The 21377-nt window shown below is 39.8% G+C and overlaps 1 protein-coding gene across 17 annotated transcripts in view; it reads left to right on the top strand.

Annotated features, from left to right (window-relative positions):
• The window catches only part of scrib (scribble planar cell polarity protein), a 72626-nt gene extending 51428 nt beyond the window's left edge, over positions 1-21198 (top strand). For 3 of the 17 annotated variants that reach the window (XM_061921692.1, XM_061921693.1, XM_061921690.1), the window contains 18 exons: positions 1727-2098; positions 2820-2891; positions 3019-3072; positions 4429-4482; positions 4562-4684; positions 5211-5321; positions 5672-5722; positions 5897-6064; positions 6270-6429; positions 8207-8405; positions 8474-8563; positions 8657-8839; positions 9039-9173; positions 9631-9770; positions 9848-9885; positions 12116-12190; positions 15536-15590; positions 19367-21198. In XM_061921692.1, the coding sequence (XP_061777676.1) occupies positions 1727-2098; positions 2820-2891; positions 3019-3072; positions 4429-4482; positions 4562-4684; positions 5211-5321; positions 5672-5722; positions 5897-6064; positions 6270-6429; positions 8207-8405; positions 8474-8563; positions 8657-8839; positions 9039-9173; positions 9631-9770; positions 9848-9885; positions 12116-12190; positions 15536-15590; positions 19367-19503 (2217 nt within the window). In that variant the 3' untranslated portion in view covers positions 19504-21198. Of the gene's footprint in view, positions 1-1726; positions 2099-2819; positions 2892-3018; positions 3073-4428; positions 4483-4561; positions 4685-5210; positions 5322-5671; positions 5723-5896; positions 6065-6269; positions 6430-8206; positions 8406-8473; positions 8564-8656; positions 8840-9038; positions 9174-9630; positions 9771-9847; positions 9886-12115; positions 12191-15535; positions 15591-15682; positions 15713-19366 lie in introns of all 17 variants that reach the window. The other 14 variants (XM_061921704.1, XM_061921702.1, XM_061921706.1 and 11 more) reach the window with 12 other exon arrangements.
• The last annotated feature ends 179 nt before the right edge of the window (positions 21199-21377 follow it).

Raw genomic sequence — 21377 nt, 5'->3', positions numbered from 1 at the left:
TATTGTAGTTAAGCATGTGTTTTTAAGTAATACATTTATTTTCCAACAATATCAAATAGGATACAAGCAGGGCTGTTGGAGTGACCGAGAAAAAAATGTAATGCTCTCAATGCGACTGTTAAATATCTTACGGTTTACATTTGCCGCTCGTATAAAATCTGAACTTTCTGTTCGTTTTCTGTGTACCACATTTGTTCGTATGTGTTAACTCGGTACGTTCGCATGCTCGCTATTCCGTCACGCACCTTAAAGCCAGCTGTCACCCGCCCCTCACCCAGTTTGTGCCAGGTGTCAAAAGGGCAGACATTCACATTCTGTCCCACTGACCCTAATCCTCTATTCTTACTTGGTCATCACGTCGATGCTTCAGAGCTTGGCTATTATACATAGACTATTAATGTACACACCACTATATGGATAAAAGTCTGTGAACATATTTGCATTTTATCAACCAGGGTTTTCCTATACCCTCCTGAGAAGTAGCGTCCTCTTTAGTGGCAATTTGTGGTTTGCATAGTAAGGATATTTTTTTTTTCAAAAAGTGTCATTCTGGTCCGACAAAAGGAATAAAACAAAATCAATTTCCACTGCAGAGGACACTGGTTCTCATGAGGTTGTAGTCATTTCCCCAGGGACACTGGTTCTCAAATTGGCATAATAATACCTCTTGAGTTACTTCAAAACACTTCAACAACTAATGGCATTAAAAATGAAAGATATATACAGTGGGGTAAGTATTTGATCACCTTATTAAGTTTGGCCCAATCCAAAGATATACACAAGACATAATTTTTATGGTATTGTAACAGAAAGGGACAAAATGTAAAAAGACGAATGTTAAGTTTGTAAATTAATTAGTATGTAAGGACACATCTTCATTATACAGTATTTCTATAAGAGGTCACATTAAGTTGGTAATGACTATTTGCACAAATAGTTATTCATAATTAAGTTAATTATTTGTTTAAAAGTCATTTTAAATGCATTTTATTCACAAATAATTTAAAGAAATTTTTGAATTGTAAAAAATTACATAGTGATGCTGTCATGTTGCGTTTTCTTCTTTGTTTTTTGTCAACCAAAAAATAAAAAAAATATGGGGTGTACTTTACTAAAAATAGGTTGAGAACTATTTTATATAGAACATTACTTTTGTCCTTGTATTAGTATATGTACAGTATAACTTTCTAAAATAACATCTACTGGAGTGGGCTTTTGTGCATAACAGAGATATTTTTTTCTGTAAAGATGGACCAAAAATAAATGTGCACAGCAGAAGACACTTGTTCTCAGGAAGATATGGTTCAGTATATTTTAGATATACTTATTTTAAAACACAGGCGTGTAAAGCTAAATTTACAGCATCAGTTCTGCCTTCACTCAATGGAGGTGCCGTAATGTCTCGCTGCCCTGATAATTTGGTTATTTAGGGCAGTTGTCTTAAGGGGGCCTCGGCTGCAGTTATGTGATCGTTAGTCTTGTTTTCAGAAAGTCTTGAATGACAAGTAGTGGGAAACTTCCCTCGTAAGCTTTAGGAATTATTTAGTGACATGAGTAAATCACTTCAGCAGTTAAAAAGCAGAAACACAATGTTGGATTTTTTTTAGGTTTCTGCTCTTTTCCCAAATAACACAACCTCTAGAACACTGAATTATTTTCAGGACATCATATTATCCTGTTTTTGATCCATTCCATCACTTTGTCATTTTAATGTCTTCCTGTTCAGTTCTCTTCCTCTGTAAGTCTGACCACCCCCATGGAGGCCACCCTGCAGGCCCAGTACGGAGCCCCGTTAGAGGCCCTGGGTTTCGGCTTAAGCCACCCCTCGAACCACCACATGGATCTGGTGTCCTCTTCCCCCAGTCCGATCATAGAGCACGGACTCTCCAACACGGACAGTGTCAGTTCAGTCACTTTGTCAGTATTATCCGAGGAGGAGGAATGCCTGGTGGATTCTCAGTCCATCTGCTTCAAGGAAAACCCTTTTTTGGTGGCAAACCGCAAAGGCAAGGGCCTACCGCCTGGCGAGCGGATCCTATCGGGTCCGCCAGTGGGCTACGGGAAGCAGGGCCAGCTGCAGCCTTGGTTGTTCAGCAAGGCAAGGCATTTGCTTGAGTGTGGTTTGGAGCCGGCATGTTGTGTGACTGCACACCGCTTGTTGTTTTTATCACTGGATTCCCTAGGAGCGGGATTATGGGCTTTGCATCTGGACTAAATGTTAGTTTCCATAGCGTTTTTATTTTTTACACAGTATGGCACAACGTTAGGTGGTACATACTTAATGGCATTTTTTGAGCTGTATGTTACTAGCATTTCAACCAGTGCATGCTTTGCAGTAGTTCACTTTGTTCACGATTGAGGTATTTGTGTGCACAGTCAGGGTAGGCTGGAATGTCTGTACAAACAGCTGCGATGGAGGTCAGAAATCAGGAAGGATTGTTTTGTGAGACACAAAAAAAGTGCATGATGCAGACTGATCTTAAATCACTGTTTTTAACTGTACTGATACTACTGTGTTATCTCTAAGGATTGGACTGAGCTCATGGGTTGGTAATAACTTATAATGCCAATAGATATGTTGGGTTTTTAAATTAAGTCATGGCAGCATGATGATAATTTTGTTAAAAATGGACCCATTTTATTTGCATAACTGACTGCTATTTCATGATTTGCAGGCTGTCATATATCTGGTTGACTTCGATCAAAGTTCTTAAATACTATGTTTTAAAATTCACCCATGTGCACTTTTCATAGGTGGCCTATGTAGCCCCTCAGCATACTTTTATTCCATGCGTTACTAATGTGTGTTTATCTTGCAGACACCTTCTTCTGAGTACACCAGGACAGACAGTCCAGTCAGAGATGTATCTTACTCTCCCACCATCCAACCGGTGAGCATCATCATCATCAGCACTGCATTAAGTCACCTTCTGCTTGCCCATCACATGGCAGCTTAATTTCTTCCTTTCCATAAGTTACTCTGACTATATAGGAAACTTTTGATCCTACCCCACTTAGCCCAGCCACCACTCTTCCAACAGCTCCCTGTGTTCTGGCAGGGAGACCCGCTTCGTAAGTGGTGCTTGAAAGCCCTCCTTGCTCTGACCTGGATGACTTGTTTGGTTATTTATTAAAAACCTGTTCAGTTACCAGTCTGAGAAGCATGGAGCTGCTTTAAGTGTGGCTATAATAACATAATGCTTTGCAAAGCTTAGACTGGATGCTTCTACTCTAGATCAGGGATGTCCAAAGTGCGGCTCAAAGGCCATTTTGGGCCGACAGCTTGTTTTTTTCAATTGGCCTTCTGCATATTGTAATTATAAAATAATCCATTATCAAGACATCCTATTACATATTACACATATTTGCTCTGTCACCTCTAACACAAAGCGGAGATGTTGGTGTTTTGTTCAATTAACATACAGGTGAAACTCAAAACATTACAATATTCTGCAAAGGTTTGTTAATTCCAGCAATTAGATTAACAGGGTGAAACTGATAAATATTATAAGCTCATTACATGCAACTCAAGATATTTGAAGCATTTTTTTATATATAATATTGATTAGAAATGGCTTACAGGTTATTTAAACCTCAAATTTAAAAATCTCATAACATTTGGGGTTTTCAAAACCTGTAAACAATGATCATCAAAATTATAACAAAGACTTGACATATCTCACTTTGCATGTAATGAGTTTATAACACATATTAGTTTCCCATTTGAAGTTCAATTTCTGGAATGAATTAACTTTTGCATGGGATTAAAATTTATTTGCGTTTCACCTGAATATTGACCTACATTGGCCGGGCCTCAGTACTGTGAGCTGTTGGGTTGTGTCTGTGTTGCCAAGGTAATTGCTCAATATAAATCAAATCAAGCCCACATACCTCGAAGAATGTCAACTGGCAACTGAATGTACACAACCCTTAAAATGTCACAAAACAAGTGGCCCGTCACAGAGCAGCTTGTCATGAAGAATTTTGTAAAATAAAACAACACATAGCCGTTCTAGCAGTATAATTCCTTTAACACTAAAACTCACTGAGCAATCAGTACTTACACTTACCAATTAGCAAAGATAAAGTATTCCCTTTATTTTGATGCCAAGATTATTCCTTGTAGACCCTAAACATATTGGTTATTTTGGGTATGTCTAAATATAGCAAAATGTGAGGTTAATGTAAAAAATAAATCAAAGCGGCCCCCAACATCCTTGAAGTTTTCTGTACGAGGCCTTCAATGGAAAAATGTTGGACAACCCTGGTGTAGATTTATACATTAGAAACTAGTATTAGAACAATTGTTGTTACCAAATGGGCTCTTTGCAGTTTGGCGAGCTTGGCCTGTCATCGCCAAAGGTAGCATCTCTATGTAGGTAAATGCCTCCCAGTTCCTTATTTTAACCAATCATTGTTTTTATACAGGCAAGCATTCATTTCACTTCCACCCCCAACAGCAAGGACCACCTTCCATCATCTGTGAGTTTCCCTGTGGCTCGGTACCGCTAATAATTTTTCAGCACTTCTTACACGTATTCTGTCTATGGTCTCTCCGCAGACACGGCCGGGTGCCATCCTGCCGGTTGGGCGCGTGCGGCCAAGCGCCTCGCTGGCAACTCCGGACGGCAACAGTCCCAGCCCCTTCCAGCATGGCCCCTCCCCCTTCAACTCCCAGACCTCTGTAAGGCCCCTCACCTCCACGTAGGGCTGCTTTCTCACTCGCCAATCTCAGCTCCGTGCCGCCTACACCTTCCCAGACACGTAAAATGAGCACAGTGGAGGTGCAGGTCATAACGGCACAGGAAATATCTGCACTTTTAAACACACCAAAAAAAGGAAGATTTGATTGCACAATATGGAAGCCTCTAAAAGCACCCATTATTGTTTCTTCTTTGAAAAGCAACTTTGCTGGTGAATGTGTAAATTATGAAGATTTTTGTTAGTCTTCCTAGTTGCTTTGCAAGCCCTACTGTCTTGTCTTTTCTCTGGCATACCCCCCCCCCCCCCCCACCCCCTCCCTCACACAAACCAGCCGCCATACTGTGCACCCGTTCTCCACTGTCAACTTTGATGGCTTTTTCATCGTCTACCCTCTTGTTTGTCTGTCATGCCCACATCCTCCTCTTCCCTTTCTGTTTGTCGGCTCCTTCACCATACCAACCTCCCCTATCCTCCGTGATCCCTCCCCAAACCCACTACCCCTGCAGCCTCGGGCCCCTTCCCCCACCTCGCCCGACGAGTTTCCCATGAATGCCAAGCAGGCGTACAAGGCGTTTGCCGCCGTGCCTCGCTCGCTGGCAGTGCTGGAGCCGCCGCAGGTAGGCTGAGTCACTCAGGGCTCGAAAACAGGTCACGACGACAACGCATGCTGTGCTGATTGGTTGCCCCCTCGCTCCCCGCCGCCTCCTGACCGGCGCAGACTATGACCAAAAACAGAGCCTGTGCCGCGTCAGGAGTGGCCTGTGATGTTTTGTGTGGCTTGTGGAATACCTTCATCGGTTTCGTACTGCTGTGTCATCATGCTGATTAATGCGTTCATCCATGAGTTGCACGTGTATTTAAATCCATTCTCTTTATATACCGGCTACTTTATCTGCCTGCTTCATATCCGTCTTTGTCCTTATTTTTTCTCTTTTTTTTTCTTACGATGTTTGTTTCTGCCCACTAGGACCTATATGCCGTAAGGAACAATTTCCATCCAAAGCAACCTTCTCCGGAGGTGAGTGGACATGAGGAATAAGGTCTCTCTAGTTTTTTAATCTCTGGAGGAAAGACTGTCAAACCCCCATGTAACTGTTGACCAGGCATTAAGGAGTGTTCTTGTTAAGTAGCTTCCTTAAGATAACTGTCTTGATAGATGTATTTGAGCTTTGAGCATTAACCGCCTTTTCAGCCTCAATTGAACAACGAAGTGTTCGACGACTGTATTTACGGTCAGGAGGGAGCCAATAAAGGTGGGACCAGCCAGATCGGCGCCCGGTCCTCCCTCTCCCCTGACCTTTTGGAGTACATGAGCCTGGCCGCTGTGCCTCGCCATTCCAGGCCGTCCCTGGACATGCAGGTAGCCACCGCATCCAGCAGCCTGCTCCTTCATCTGGGCCGCGGTGTGCTTGACCTGGCCGTTGGTGGGCCAATCAATTGTCTTCTATTTGTACAGTGGTGCTGGGCTGTAATTGTTGTTCCTGCTTCTCGGCCTGCTTTTAATGACATTATGCAGTTTTCTTTCGTATGACATTCTGATGCTGATTCATGTTTCAACCCAACAGAGTCCGTCGCCCAGTGGCAAGGACAGCCCAGAGCAGCGCTCATTCAGGGACAGACAGAAATACTTCGAGATTGACGTGAAGCAGCAAACGCCTGACAGGCCCAAACCTCGTGTCTCGCTCGTTGGTGAGGATGACCTGAAGAAAATGAGAGAGGAGGAAGGTTGGTTTCCTTTTTTTGATTTAAGTTTTTTAACATATGCAGTGAAACCCGATTAAGTCGGCCCAGCTTTTTTCGCCAACCTGTCTATGTCAAACAACTGCAGTCAATGCAGGGGTGTCAACACTTTTTCCACTGAGGGCAGCATACTGAAAAGTGAAAGTACTGGTATGTGGGGGCCATTTTGATATTTTTTCTAATTAAAAAAAAGAAGCTAAAAATAATTGTATTTATTTAAACACTAAACTTTGTGTCAGTGACTAAGTATATTATTAATAATTATTAGTTAAAACATTTCAGCTTTTCCTCAACATATTCAGATTTTTTGGGGCTTTTTTTTGTTATATTTTCACAGTTTTTTTCCCCTGTAAGATACCATAATAATAATAATACGATTGTGAAACTGCATTACCTAGTGTGTCAAAAATGTTGACTCTAAAAAAATAATACTGTTCAGTTACACATTTAGCAGTGGTTATTGTTATTGTAATTTTTCAAGTTACTTCATAACTTGGTATTGTTTTTTAATTATATTAATTAACTGACCAACTAACTAAACTTTGTTCATATTTTTATTTCGAGAGGTTCTATTATATTAGATCGGTGGTCTCTAAATTTTTTCCACCAAGGGCCTCATACTGAAAATTCAAATATGCGGGGGCCATTTTGATATTTTTTTCAGAATTTTTTTGTGACTGAACTTTTGTATTGGTCCCAACTAGAGGAATAAACACTCACTAATGTATTCAAATTTTTTTTATTTGTATTTTGTACTTAAATATTTTTTAGTCCAACTTTGTGTTTGCTCTGATTCAACACCTCAGATATTACATGACCTAAAAAAAAATTGCAGACACTTTTTGTTTAAATCATTTTTGAGTTTGTGGATAAAAACATTTTGTTCCTGAAGTAACTGTTGACTTGTTTTGTATTGTTACACATTATTTTACAGTACCTCAAATTCAAACTGCACTTGGATGTACTTTTAATAAATATACGCCCCAGTATTTGAGTTTTCAAAAACTCCACAATCTGGGTCATCGCTTGCTGTTTGCCAAAGCACTGGTGAGAAGCACTGATGTATACAAGTAATAAAAGAATACAAATATTGATGTACTACTTGAAAGTATTGTTTAGTAAATGTTAACTTATAGTATTTTATAGTATTTTTTTATGCAGAATAAAGTTTGGGATGACAAGCAAAATAACAGAAGAACTTATAGAGAGGGAAAAAAAGTGTTAACTTTAACCCCACAAAATGTACCGAAAGAGAAGCAAAACCGTGGCCCTAAAACCGAGGTACGTACCGTAGCGTGGATTACCTGTACCGTTGCACCTCTAGCAAACACAATCATAGATATGAACAAAATGACAGTTGTTAGAATCAAACATGGCAGAAATGTATGTTCCAGGATTGTGCTTTTGTAAACAGCAATGCAACGGTACCCTGTATAATCCTGCACGGGATATTCCGCCATAAATAAAATTTAAAAAAATGGGATAGTAATTAAGATCGGATTATATGGAAAAAATTAATTATGATTTTTTTTTTTTTTTGGGTCCATATTGTAAAACATATATGCACAAATGGAGGAACACAGTGTCCATGAAAATGATCCTTATGTCTGTAGCCAAAGTCACAAGTAAAATGTCATGGTTTAGATTTCAGTTTTGTCGACATCAGACAGCCAGTCCGACGGGCTTAGACATAAACGGGTTCACTGTACCAAAACATGCTGTATATTTGTCTGCTGTCATACCTGTGGTTGTGTTGACGCAGAGCGTAAGTTTGAGCAGCGTGCGCGGGAGTACTTACTGGACGAAGAAGACGAGGATGAGGACGAGGACCTTTCCAAGCATGTGGCACAGATGAAGGTCACAGGCAAGGTGTTGCTGGACGGAGTAGAGTACAACGTGGAGCCGGTGTCCACGCCATCGCACTTATGCTCCACGCCTCCCAGCTACTGTGGAAGTTCAGGGTACATTGTGTTACTGCCTCTCATATTTACCTCCACACAGTCCTGTGGCTGACATCTTCTTTGTATAGGCCCTCGTCAGTAGATGGTAGAGGAGACACCCCGAGGAATTCGCTGGAGGACAGCTTTAGACTGGAACAGCGACCCAACTCTATGGCTGGGTACCAACCTCTTCTGCTTTATTAACTTTGCATGTGACATTTATTTGTGTGTTTTTGTCCAAAAACTTTTTCGTGTGTTACTTGTCCTCTTAGGCTGATCCCAGTCTACGGCAGCGAGTCCGCAGCTCCCATCCGCACTGCCAAAGCGGAGCGCAGACACCAAGAAAGACTCCGCATGCAGAGTCCGGAACTGGCCACAGCCCTAGAAAAGGACCTCTCCCCGGCCGAGAAGCGAGCCCTGGAGGCGGAGAAGAGAGCCATGTGGAGAGCAGCACGGTAAATACAGCCTTGTCTCGTGTTTGTGTTGGGATTCCATCCTGCATATCTTTTACTCACGTTTCTCGTAATCGTATCTTTTACTTTCCATTCTGTGGTTCTCTCTCTTTCTGTGTGCCTTCCTGCGGTGTACTTTTCTTCATCCCACTTCTTCCTCCTCCTCCTCCTCAAACGCGTTCCACCTCTGCCCGGGACACAGTCCCTTAGGCTTGGAGGACGATGTTAGGCAGTATGAGCAGGACCTAGCTAAGAGGCTCTACCAAGCTCGAGTGAGGGCTTCTCAGGGCACAGCCCCTGCCTCCGATACTCCCTCCTCTGCTGCCTCCCAGCTCAGGTCTGCTTCGCGGCCCCAGCTTCCAGGGCCTGACGCACGGCATGGTGGGGGGTGTGCTGGGATGCTTTGATTTTGAAAGGTCCAAGCAAAGCAATCGCAGCACCACTCAAGAGTGCTTCTGCTGCCTTTCCACGGGCTGCCTTGCTGCTGCACGTCTTTGCCGCTTTCATGTGTGGCTTCTCTTGCTTCTTGTCCTGCTGTCCTATTTGCAGCACCTCATCCACGTCTTCTTGTGCTTTGCCGTTCTATTTGTTAACTTGTACTAATTTGATGAAGCAGAGTAGGTAGTCCTTTTCCTGGAATGCCTAACTTGTTAAACTGCTTGTCACAGCAAACCAGGACAAGGAGCACCCATAATTAGTCATTGACACCACTTCCATCCAGAGCAGTGTGTGTGTGTAATTGTTTATTCCTCCTCTTTTTTCTCAAGCTGATTGGTGGTCTCTAATCTTTGCAGGATGAAATCGCTGGAGCAGGACGCGCTCAAAGCCCAGATGGTCATCGCCAAGTCTCGGGACGGGAAGAAACGCGGAACGCTGGATCAACTAACGGAATCGCCCTCACCGGCGCCCACACCCTCTCCCACCCCAATTGACGGTATAGAAGAATTCTTCGAATTGTTTTTCTTAATACTATATTTTACTTATCGCTCTTTTGACTTGCTTGTCTTACAGAGCTCAGTCCTCGAGGACTAACTTCTTCGGGCAGACTGGTAAGCTTCAACTCATTCATTCTTTAGGATGAACAGAAATCCATGTCGGACTTACAGTATTCAACTACACTTTAAATACTGTACTGTGGAACTCGTTTATATTATTTGACGGACCATGGGACTTAAACTGAAAGTAGCCATTGCTTGCTTTTGACTTTGGGCAGAGACAAACCGGTAAATAAAATAGGCAATAATAAAATTATTTTTCAACCGAGGGAAGTTGGGATGTGTGCGTGTGTATGTGTGTGTGTGTGTGTGTGTGTATGTATATGTATATATATATATATATATATATATATATATGTGTGTGTGTGTGTGTGAATATATATATATATATATGTATGTATATATATGTATGTATATATATATATATATGCATATGTGTGTGTGTGTGTGTGTGTGTGTGTATATATGTATATATAAATACATATATATATATACATACACACACACATATATACGTGTATATATACATATATGTATGTGTATATACATATATATATATATATGTGTGTGTATGTGTATATATATATATGTGTGTATGTATATATATATATATATATATATATATATATATATGTATGTATGTATGTATGTATGTATGTATGTATGTGTGTGTGTGTGTGTGTGCAAGTCTTTTTTCCAGTAGCTAACAATCTAAAAACGCATCTAATATATGAATTTTATCAATTGCTGTAGTAGAATCCAGGTTAATACTGTGATGCTTTTAATTAGAAACTTATTTTGCACTGAACTGAAAGTCCCTACGTGCATGTTTCTAAAGCTTTATGTAAATTAACTACACAGTCAGTATGATGTTTCAATACTAGAAGACATGTTGACATAAACTGGCCGATTTTTCATTGAAATAACCCATTTTGCAATTAAATTTTAGGTCGACAAAAGCGTTCGACCAATGTCGACTTCAAGGGAACTGCGCTTTTATTTGGAATTTTGCCTATCATTCACAATCCTTATGTATGACAGGAAGACATGTTTTTTGTTTTTTTATGCATTCTAAATCTTAAATTATTCACTATTTTCTAAAACAACATCTGATTATAGTAGACTTCATGAGAGCCAACGACGATTACTTTGGGACAAATGACGATCCAGAACATTATATTTTTGAGCCTGAATATACGGAGAATGATCTACAAGTTTTAGAAGTGGTGCGATAAGCAGATCCAGCTGGTAGCAGTATTGGTAAATGCTAAACAAGATATACAAACTACAAACATAATAAAAAAATCCCTTACTGTACAATGTCTGCTCCCACTGGGATGTCAACTGATGGGATGTTTATATCTTCCCGTTTGGATGAAGGTAAAAAGAAAAAACTTAACAAGAATCTTTTCGTGTCTTTCTCGCCATCTCCAGCTTTAAGTGGAATGTCAAAGTTGACCAACTTCTCGGTTTATAGCCACATTCTTTTTCTATACAGGTGACAGGCATGATTTATGATCTAGAATGAACTTTTATCTACTCAGGCGATGCAGCAGCTGAGTATGTCAATAGAGTAGTTGCATAAGCTAGTTAACTCTCTGTAATCACAACGTCGCTAAAAGTAGTTCCTCTGCGTTAGCGCTTGTAACGTCGCTAATACTTGGATAATATTTTCTTCACGACATGTAAATGGAGTATTGTTGCCAGTGATGGAGGATTTTAGAGGGCTTTACGGGTGAAATAGATGACTCTCATTCACTGCATTGCAAGTTACAATGCATAAAAAAAAAAAAAAAAAACATATGAGTTCTTGTCTTGCATAGGGATTGTAAATGATAGGCAAAATTTCCCCCAAAAGTCCTGTCCTCCTTTAAGCAGGCACTTTTTAGTAATGAAAATACGTTAGATCGGGATTTAATGAGCTGGTCAACCTATGCGGTTTCCACTGTATGTTTGTTTATTCATTCACTATGAGTCCTGCAGCCCAGAATATAAAAAATGAATTGACCCAATTTGTATAAGATTGATCTATGAGTGTATAAACAAACAGTCTGTTAATATGTGGTGTAAATGATGACTAAGGGTCAACACATTGTCTTCATAAGCATGAATCTACCATCCTGCCGCCATCAAAGCTGAGCACACACACTTGTCCTCCCATCACAAGCCACTACGGCCTGTTTGAATCATCCACACTCCACGTCTCAGCCTCATCCTGCCTCGTCCCTCTTCACCTCCCTTCCCCATCCCACACTCCCCTCATCCCCGTCTGCTATCCTTCTAGTCCCTGTCGTCAAAGACGTTTGACTACCGACAGTTTGCCGCCATTCCTTCTTCCAAACCAGTATACGACATCCAGGTATCGGCTGCATGCTGAACTCCCCATGGGGGGTCCAGCCTTGCCTTACACAACCCCACCCCACCCTTCCTTGCTGCCTCTCCCCTCGCTCTGTGTTATAAGAATCTAGGAGGGGAAATAACGGTCTTGATACTGATCAACATTTCCTGCTTTGCTGTTTATGGGGCTGGCTCTAAATAAAGCTTCCACTCACATGTGAAAACATCTTCATGTGCATCCATTCTCCCAAGCAATCAACCACAGGCAGGAATGTTTGTGATCCCACTAACCTGGCTTGGTTCTGAGGGTAGGAATCCCAATGCTTCGTAACAAATCTTGCCGAGGGATGTAACGATAAACGGTATTAATGATAACCATGGTAAAACTCCCGACAGTTAGTATTACTGTTTTAAATTAAAAAGATCTAAAAACAATTTGTAAAACTCATGGACTGACTAGCACCAGCACATTAGCTAGCTTAAATGCTAACATGAATTCAAGACACAATGTTTTTCCCCATGAAGAAAACGACATGCCCCAATATAAACGTACACAAATAGATTGCGTAACTAAGCTATTCAATTGTGTACATTGAATGAACAGGTTGTGTTGTCTTAGCAAAAAGGGATCAAGCTATATTATTGACACCCTAAACCCCCTTTTAGGTGGGGAAAGTCCCCCCTGATCCTTTTATTCTAAGGCCGTCTAAAATGATGAGAGGTGACTAGAATTGAACCTTAACAATTTGTTCTACAAAAAGAATAAGTTATACCAGCACACACATTACTCTCCCTCCATTTCATTCCTATTACCTCACCTTCCGGAACCTAAACGAGATACAATGTGTGTGTTTTTACACGGATAGGAAGCCTAGGAGGCATTCATGTTATGTCCCTGAACATGATGTACAGTTGACATTGTCCAAAGGTGGAAATATATTCCTCTAACTATACTCAAATGAAGACGACACAGACGGAGGTTGTTTGGTGTCTACAACAGGAAGTGAACTCGGATAACATCATATAAACTGGAAATGAAACCAAGTGAAAGCTCCAATTTTTTATTTTATTGATACAGTATTATTAATCTCCATCCATCCATCCATCCATTTCCTACCGCTCATTCCCTTTTGGGGTCGCGGGGGGCGCTGGCGCCTATCTCATCTACAATCGGGCGGAAGGCGGGGTACACCCTGGACAAGTCGCCACCTCATCGCATTTTATCTTTATCAATAAAAACATTTTTACATTTTACAAAATAAAATGGATGTCAATAAGCATATTCAAATACATATATGGCTTTTTAAAATTTTTATTTAGCCAGGAAAGTATATTGTGTGTCTATGTATAATAGTTTTTTTTGTAAATACCACTTGGTTGAAAGATTTTAGTGTGTGTATAAATACTTTTTGAGCACATTCAACAATACCGCGATAATAACGTGATTCTTTTGCAATGATATGAAATGTTCATATCGTTACATCCCTAATCTTGCCTCTAGTTTGCAGTGGGACAGATCTTTTTTTCAACTAGAGAACAAGACAGAAAGCAAGTTGTGTGTGAATACGTGTGTGTGTTTGTGTGTATGTGGTGGGGTACTCGTGTGGTGCTGGAGGAAGGAGCGGTTGTTGGTTGTGTGTTGCTTTAAAATATTTGTAATATATGGTGTTGCTTGAATGTGGTTGTATTGCATTTAAGACTTATGTATATTTACGCATAGAAGCCGCATTTTCCACCAAATAGTACATTTCAGCAGTGTTTTAATATTGTTGACGAAAAATGTTTGGTCAACAGTGTTTAATTTAGTTTTAGCTTTAGTCAGTCTTTTGATTAATATGTCGTTTAATTTTGGTCAAATTTTAGTCAGTTAAATAGATTTCGTTTTAGTCTAGTTTTTTTTCTAGTTGATTAAATTCCTCAACATTTTATTCGAACTAAGATTACAGCAAATTTCGTTGACTAAAATAAAACGTATAAGGGATAATACAGGGATGTCCAAACTTTTTGACTTCGGAGCCATATCAGGCTAAAATAATTTGGCCTGGGGTAAATTAACTGTGTGTGAATGTGTGTGTGCGTGCTCATAATATATTGATATAATTGGATATTAAAACTTTTTGAAAATGTAACTCTTTAACTTCCTTGATGACCTCCTTACAATGTTGTAATCAAATCAGAAATATCAAGGAGCTACAATGTGCCAAACATGGATAAGTGTGGAGTGTTTTACATGTTCCCCCTTATGCACACCCATGGATTTTAATGGGTGCAATTTAGAATGTTTTAATTCTGTTTGGACATTTTTTACCCACAATGTTCAGTGAGCAAGTATTGTTGCGTGTGACCATGTGTTTTGACCTTCACTTTAGTAGATTTTTTTTTACACCATGACTAGGGAAGGTTGTGTGGATTGTGTCATAAATAAATGCTGTGTTATAATTACTTAATACATTTCAGGGGATCTGATTCACCTAAAATGTCCACAAGATGCCTTCAAATCTATAGCATTTAGTGATTGTTTTTTTAAATTAATATGAATACTTAGTCTTATAAAAACGCCGGCGGGCCGTAGTTTGAACGTTGTTGGATAAAACATTTTTCAAGTTGTCTTGAAACAACTTTTATTAAGGTTGTTGCAGAGCATCTCAAAAACTAAATTCACAACAAGACCTGTTAAAGTAAGGAAAAAATAGGTCTTTGACGATAACTAAGACGAACATTTTTTGGGTACAAAGTTAACACTGCAGTTCAGTTTGGTTCATATCTTCAGATATTATTCTTAATGAGACAAGGAGTCTCACCCTTGAATGTTCTGAACTCCTTTTTCCGTGCTTGTGTCTTATTTAACGGAGTAATATTCACTAGGATTAAACAAACCAACAGCGTCTGTGCGGATTTCTTGCTGATTAAATACACACAGAATTGTTCAATGTATCATTATTATGCTAATCCCTGCATTATCCTGAAGAAAACTACACAAATTTCCTTTTTTGTAACCATTCTGTCGACCAATCAGCAGACAGTTGTATGTTTAGCTCCGCCCCAAACAGCCAACTATAGTGTATAATCACAAAGAACATGTTTAAAAATGTGATAATAAAAACAAGTACCAAACTGAACCGTACTGTTTGGTGGAAAAAACAAGCCTTTTTTCCAGGAAGCACCGTTTTTTTTAGCAATCTTTCATCATCTTTGAGACGCTCTGAGCCGTCATTGGAATGACAAACCCCGGAGCTGACCTTCTAACCTAATCCTGTCCTAACACGCCATTCTCTCCTTTGGGGTCCAGTAGAGCCAATCGGGCGTCATCCTCAGCGAACCCTTTCGGCTTGCCGTCATGAACTCATTACGTTTTCTTTCTTCTCAGTCTCCTGACGCGGTGGACGACCTGCAGTACATTGACGACGCCTCCCAGCATCCAGGTGAGTGCTCGCCTCATTAACTCTCGGTTGTGATCACGGTAGAAGAGGATGAGAATAGAGACACGTGTTTCTTTTCTCCTTATTTGATGTAGGTGTCTACATGGGATAAGCAGCTCCTATTGGTAGGATCCTGTGTGCACGCGTTTGGTTGTGGAGTGTTTTTTTCTGTGTGTGCTCTCCTGTGTCTTTAACTGATAGTTTAATGGCCAACCAGCTGACTGAACTCTAACCAAGAGTGTGATTGTGCTTGAATTATCCTTCTAGTCCATACACAAGATATTGTGTCATAATGAGCGTTTATTTGGAGTAGCCTGCCACAAATACCTTGGTGCTCCCCGCTTCTTAACACACCTCAAATATACACCATGTCTGCCAGAAAATAAGAAGGTGTAGCAGAAAGGATCGGCACTGCCAACTTAGCGAGTTTGTTGATCATATTTAGCGATTACACCTCCATCATTTTTCAGCCACTTGTCCCATTCGGGGTGGCGGGGGGTGCTGGAGCCTATCTCAGCTGCATTCGGGCGGAAGGCGGTGTACACCCTGGACAAGTCGCCAGCTCATCCTATCTATTTAGCGATTACTAAAGGGGAAATTAACTTTTTGGGTATTTTTGCCTATCATTCACGAAATCTATGTAAGACAAGAACACCACACGTGTTTTTCTTTTTTATGTCTTCTAAGTTGTTATTTACCGCAAGTACATGGTGGCTAACAATGCAGCTAATGAGGGTACTCTATTGCATCCATAAAGCTCTCTACAAAAACGGCCAACAATAATCAATTTATATTTTATGACCTAAATTTTAACCAATTATTAGCAATATTGTTATTAGACTGTAAGCACTAATGCAGACACACTATTAGCGGTGCCGTGATCACAGAGAGCTAACTGGCTTGCTTTGCTACAGTGTTGACATATGAGCCGGTGAGCTGCTGCATCGCCTCTGAGTTGGTGAAAGTTAATTCTTGATTATGAATCGTTCTTCTAACCTGCATACTAGAAGGTTGTGGCCATTAAAACCTCTTAAGGCCCAAGTTGTTTGTAAAAAAATGTTTTTATTTCTATTTTGCTATTTGGGCTTATTGGACCCTAATTACAATAAAAACTAAGAATCATATTTTGATATGATGTATTTAGTTCATAAGTAACAAACGTGTACTTCATGTTTAGTGACATGCTAATTCTTATTTTTACACTTTTTTTTTTCTTCAAAATTCCATTGTGTGTTCTACTTTCCTGACACCACCAGATGGCAGTATAAGTGTCCACATAAGGGCCATAAGACCCCATTTCATTAGTGTACACAATTTTGGAAAATAAGAGCTAAAAGGAGAAAGACACACACACAAAAAAACGCTCGTTTGCAACCACTTTTTTGGGGGATCATGATTAATGCTTGATCTAACCTAATCAGTGGCCTAGTGGTTAGAGTGTCCGCCCTGAGATCGGTAGGTTGTGAGTTCAAACCCTGGCTGAGACATACCAAAGACTGTGAAAATGGGACCCATTACCTCCCTGCTTGGCACTCAGCATCAAGGGTTAAAAGTGGGGGTTTAATCACCAAAATGATTCCTGGGTGTGGCCACCGCTGCTACCTACTGCTCCCCCCACCTCCCAGGAGGTGATCAAGGGCGATGGGTCGAAAGTAGAGAATAATTTCGCCACACCTAGTGTGTGTGACTATCTTTGGCCTTTTAACTTTAAAAGATAGTCACATCACATCAATCGTCAGTCAGACATTGTACAGTATGTGATTGTTTTGTTCGTAATAGTTTTTATTTCTTTTTTGGCACTTGGCAATACTGCTACATGATGCTTAGTGTTTCACTAAAGCTGCATCTATTTAGCACACATCTTTTAAAACATGCATATTAGCTTCCTCATATCCAGTGCCCCCCGCGACCCCGAAAGGGAATAAGCGGTAGAAAATGGATGGATGGATATTCAGGCTCAAAATACAAGTACCTGGATCATATTTTTTCCCAAAGTAGTCTTTGATAGCTCTCATGAAATCTGCCATGAATAGTAGTGTTATTGTTGAAGGAAATTGCAAACATTGTGATGCGTATGTGAAATGAATACACCCCCGTTTGCTTAAAACAAGCAAAATACGTAAATATTATATGTTATTATGAATGTGTATGTTATTATATTACATATATGTTTACAGTGTGTATATAAAACCAGATGGAGGTGTTTGGATGTTTTTAGAGGGTTGTATAGGCGGAATAGAGTGACTCCAATCAGCTTTTTTGTTAGCTGATTTTTGCTAACTTTGATTTATGAGTTTAAATGCATAAAAAAATTAAAAGACCCGTTTTACACACACACACACACACACACACACACACACACACACACACACGCACACACATATATACATATCCATCCATCCATTTTCTACCGCTTATTTGGATGGATGGATATATACATATATATATATATTTTTTTTTTTTTCAAAAAAGCTACTAGTGACAAATATAACCTTCTGGTGTTATTTTGGAGACTTTGACACAAAAGCACATATTGCTCTTCTCAACGAGCAGCGGTGCCTCAAAACACTCACTCACTGGTTTGTGTTTTTAAACCACAAAATAAAGCATTCATTTGTAGTTCTAAGCGAATTTGATGTTTTCTACTCATTTTTTGTCACGCCAACGTAATTCCTCTCTTATAGTTTCCATTGCAATTACTGTACATGCAAATGCGTCATGGCCATTCCCTGTTGGCGCTCTCCCCGCCGTGGCCCGGGATCGATTCCTGGTCAGGAACTTACTTTTTACCATGAATTGACCCCGACTTAAACAAGTTGAAAAACGTATTCGGGTGTTACTATTTAGGGGTCAATTGTACGGAATATGTACTGAACTGTGCAATCTACTAATAAAAGTTTCAATCAATCAATCAAAAGCCATGTATGCAACTTAGGCAATTGTCATTTAGCCAGCAGCATATTTCAGCTTGTCAGCAGTAGCATTTTCTAATTCAACTCTTTAAAAGAGTGCAGACAATCCAACAAAATCTGTTAATTTCAATGCTGTAGTGTGAATTTAAATAATCTGTTTCTAGTGTCGCCATCATGTACAAGCAATGTTTATTAACAGTTGTAGAAAAATCACAGCAGCCAATGAAATTAATTAAAATGTGAAACAACATATTGAATTGTTTATTAATATTAATAAAGTGCCAAATAAAATCTTACCAGGTATTAAAGTGATAACATAGTAACTGATAATTATATACGTTGTGGCTGTGGTTTCCATTACAGTTCATCCAATCAAATCACGGGATGGTTGACTTGACAAATTGTTGGAAATTATTCTTTTACATAATGTGTTCATATTTATTTCATTCATAGTGAACCACAGTTGATTGTTATTACAACAAAGATTAAGGATAATACAAATAATTGAAATCTATATCTTTTGTTTACCGTTCTTATCAGACAAGAAAAAGAAAGTGAACTTGGTTTTAATAGTCGTGCTAACATGGCGATTGTGTGGAATTGATTCTACTGGAATTATATTTTCAAGCAATCGATGCAAGAAGGAGCTAACTTGTACTTCCAGGCAGCTTTATTCTGATCAATAATATTTTCAATGTTGTTGTCACTGGATGCACTTTTCTTCCTTCTTTTTTTTTTTTTTTTTTGGAGTGCTGGTAATCTTTTTGAAATCTGTCTACCTCAGCTGGACGCTACTGTTTGATTATACGTATTTGTGAGACTAACAGTGTGTGTGTGTGTGTGTGTGTGTGTGTGTGTCCTGTGTAGTCTCCGCTGCCGGTCTGGAGGCCGAGGTCTCCACCCCCTTGTCCGCCACCTCGGCCTTGGAGGAGATGGCCCTCTACAGCAACAAGCGCAAACTGCGACAAGGGCGCCGCAGTCTGGAGACGGCCGTGCCCACGTAACACCACTCAGACACACACATCCAGCGAGGAAGGGCTGGGGTGTGCAGCATCAGTATATACACTACACTCTTTTACAGCCACCCTCGCATCCCGCGTGCCAGCCTTGCCTTCAGTCGCCGTGGAGACAAGACCACATCCCTTTTGCTTTGTTGCCTGTTAGAGACTGATGATTTTTTTAGCTTTTTATTTTTTTAAATCTCCCCGAAAAATGGAGAAGAAAAAGAAGAAGAAGAAATGGGTCGTAGCTGTAACTAACTAATGTGTGAAATGCTATTTTTCCGTGACTAAATTGTAAAAGGTGTTTTTGGGAGTGTAAATAATAGTAAGATGACATCCTGCTACCTTCACACTCGCACTGTGGAGAGCTTTAAAAAATCATATCATTATAGCACTGCCATACATCTTTTAGAGTAATTTATTATTTTTAATCCAATGTATTTTACTGTTGAGCACAAAGAGAAGAGTGTAACATTCCCCTCTAATAATATCATATCAATATCATTTTTACAAGAATGGTACTTAACCCTCAGCCCCCACTGGCTTCCTATTTTCAATCAATGTGGTTAATGAAGCGAGACGTGAAGGTAGCGGATGCTTTATTTTTCTGTCTATGGGCTAATTTAATAATCTGACAACACTGAGAAATCATTTCTTATGGTGTGAATAGTGTACAAATAATGAGAGAAAAGAAAATGTTTTGTGGTAAAACTGAGCCAATGTTGACCAAGCAAGTGTTTGGACTGCTGATGCATCGACCTGGGCATGTTTCTTTCAATGGCTCACTTAATAATAATACTAAAAACATATCTGACATCCTTGCATAGCCACAACATAAATGCTGTTCTAATTTTAGCTGTGCAAGTCGCTCACGGACTGAATATAACTATTAGTTGTTGTTGTTTTTTTACCATACTTGCTTTTAATGAACGTTTTGTTTAAAATTTTTGTTTTTAGTTGTGTTTTTTTCGGACTGAGTTGACGACTGGCAGCGCTGTTTGGCACTTTGGCTTCAGCCAGTTCCATTGTCGGACAGGACCACGTGCTGAACGATAGAGGTGGGCCATACTACGAATGTTGGTATCGATGTGATACCATGGCCGACAATATTTATTAAGAATTATTTTTTGTAACTAATCCCAATAAAACATAAAATACAATAGATACAGTCTTGACAATATCCCAACACTTATTTGTAAAGAAATGTAACAATATCAATACAATTCTACATATTCTCTGATGTATCACATTCAATTGTTCGAGAAAAATAAAGTGGAAATTGAAGCTTAAACTATATTAAAATAATTAGGCTACCTATATTTGTTTATATAATTGAACAGCACAACAATAAAACTAAATATTGGTATTATTACGCCAGTATCAACGATATCGATCTTGAATGGATCCGCCCACCTCAGGCGTTCAGCTTCCATAGTCGGACATGGCCAAGTGCTGATTAAACAAAATGATAAGTCAGAAGTAAAAACATGTTATATTCGTCTGTTTTGTTGATGTAGCTACTTGTTTCCATTTGTTTAACTGGGAGGATACCGGGAGTCGATCGTCTCTGTCCAGACTCAGCTGATAGGTTCCATTGCATGGGGCTAAAACCAAGCCAAGTGCTCTGCTATTCCTCTGTAAAGACATACAAATCAACGGTTTAATTTTTATAAATAAATGTTTTAAAGTCATGAAGAACCCTGTCGCTTGTCGTCATTTATTCTTAAAAACGTGTCTGAGACTGAATTTTTTCGAGATTGACCCGGGGCGAGTTGGTCTCAATGACCCCGCCTTAGTAAAATGGATGGCCGGGGGTATAAACTGCTTTCTAATTACGCGACTGCCACCTAGCGGCAGTGATTGGAACAGCACTAATA

Source organism: Nerophis ophidion, linkage group LG15 (genome assembly GCF_033978795.1).
Source record: "Nerophis ophidion isolate RoL-2023_Sa linkage group LG15, RoL_Noph_v1.0, whole genome shotgun sequence".
NCBI lineage: Eukaryota > Metazoa > Chordata > Actinopteri > Syngnathiformes > Syngnathidae > Nerophis > Nerophis ophidion.
The sequence above is the reverse complement of the archived record's forward strand: the minus strand, read 5'-3'. Positions and strand labels throughout refer to the sequence as shown.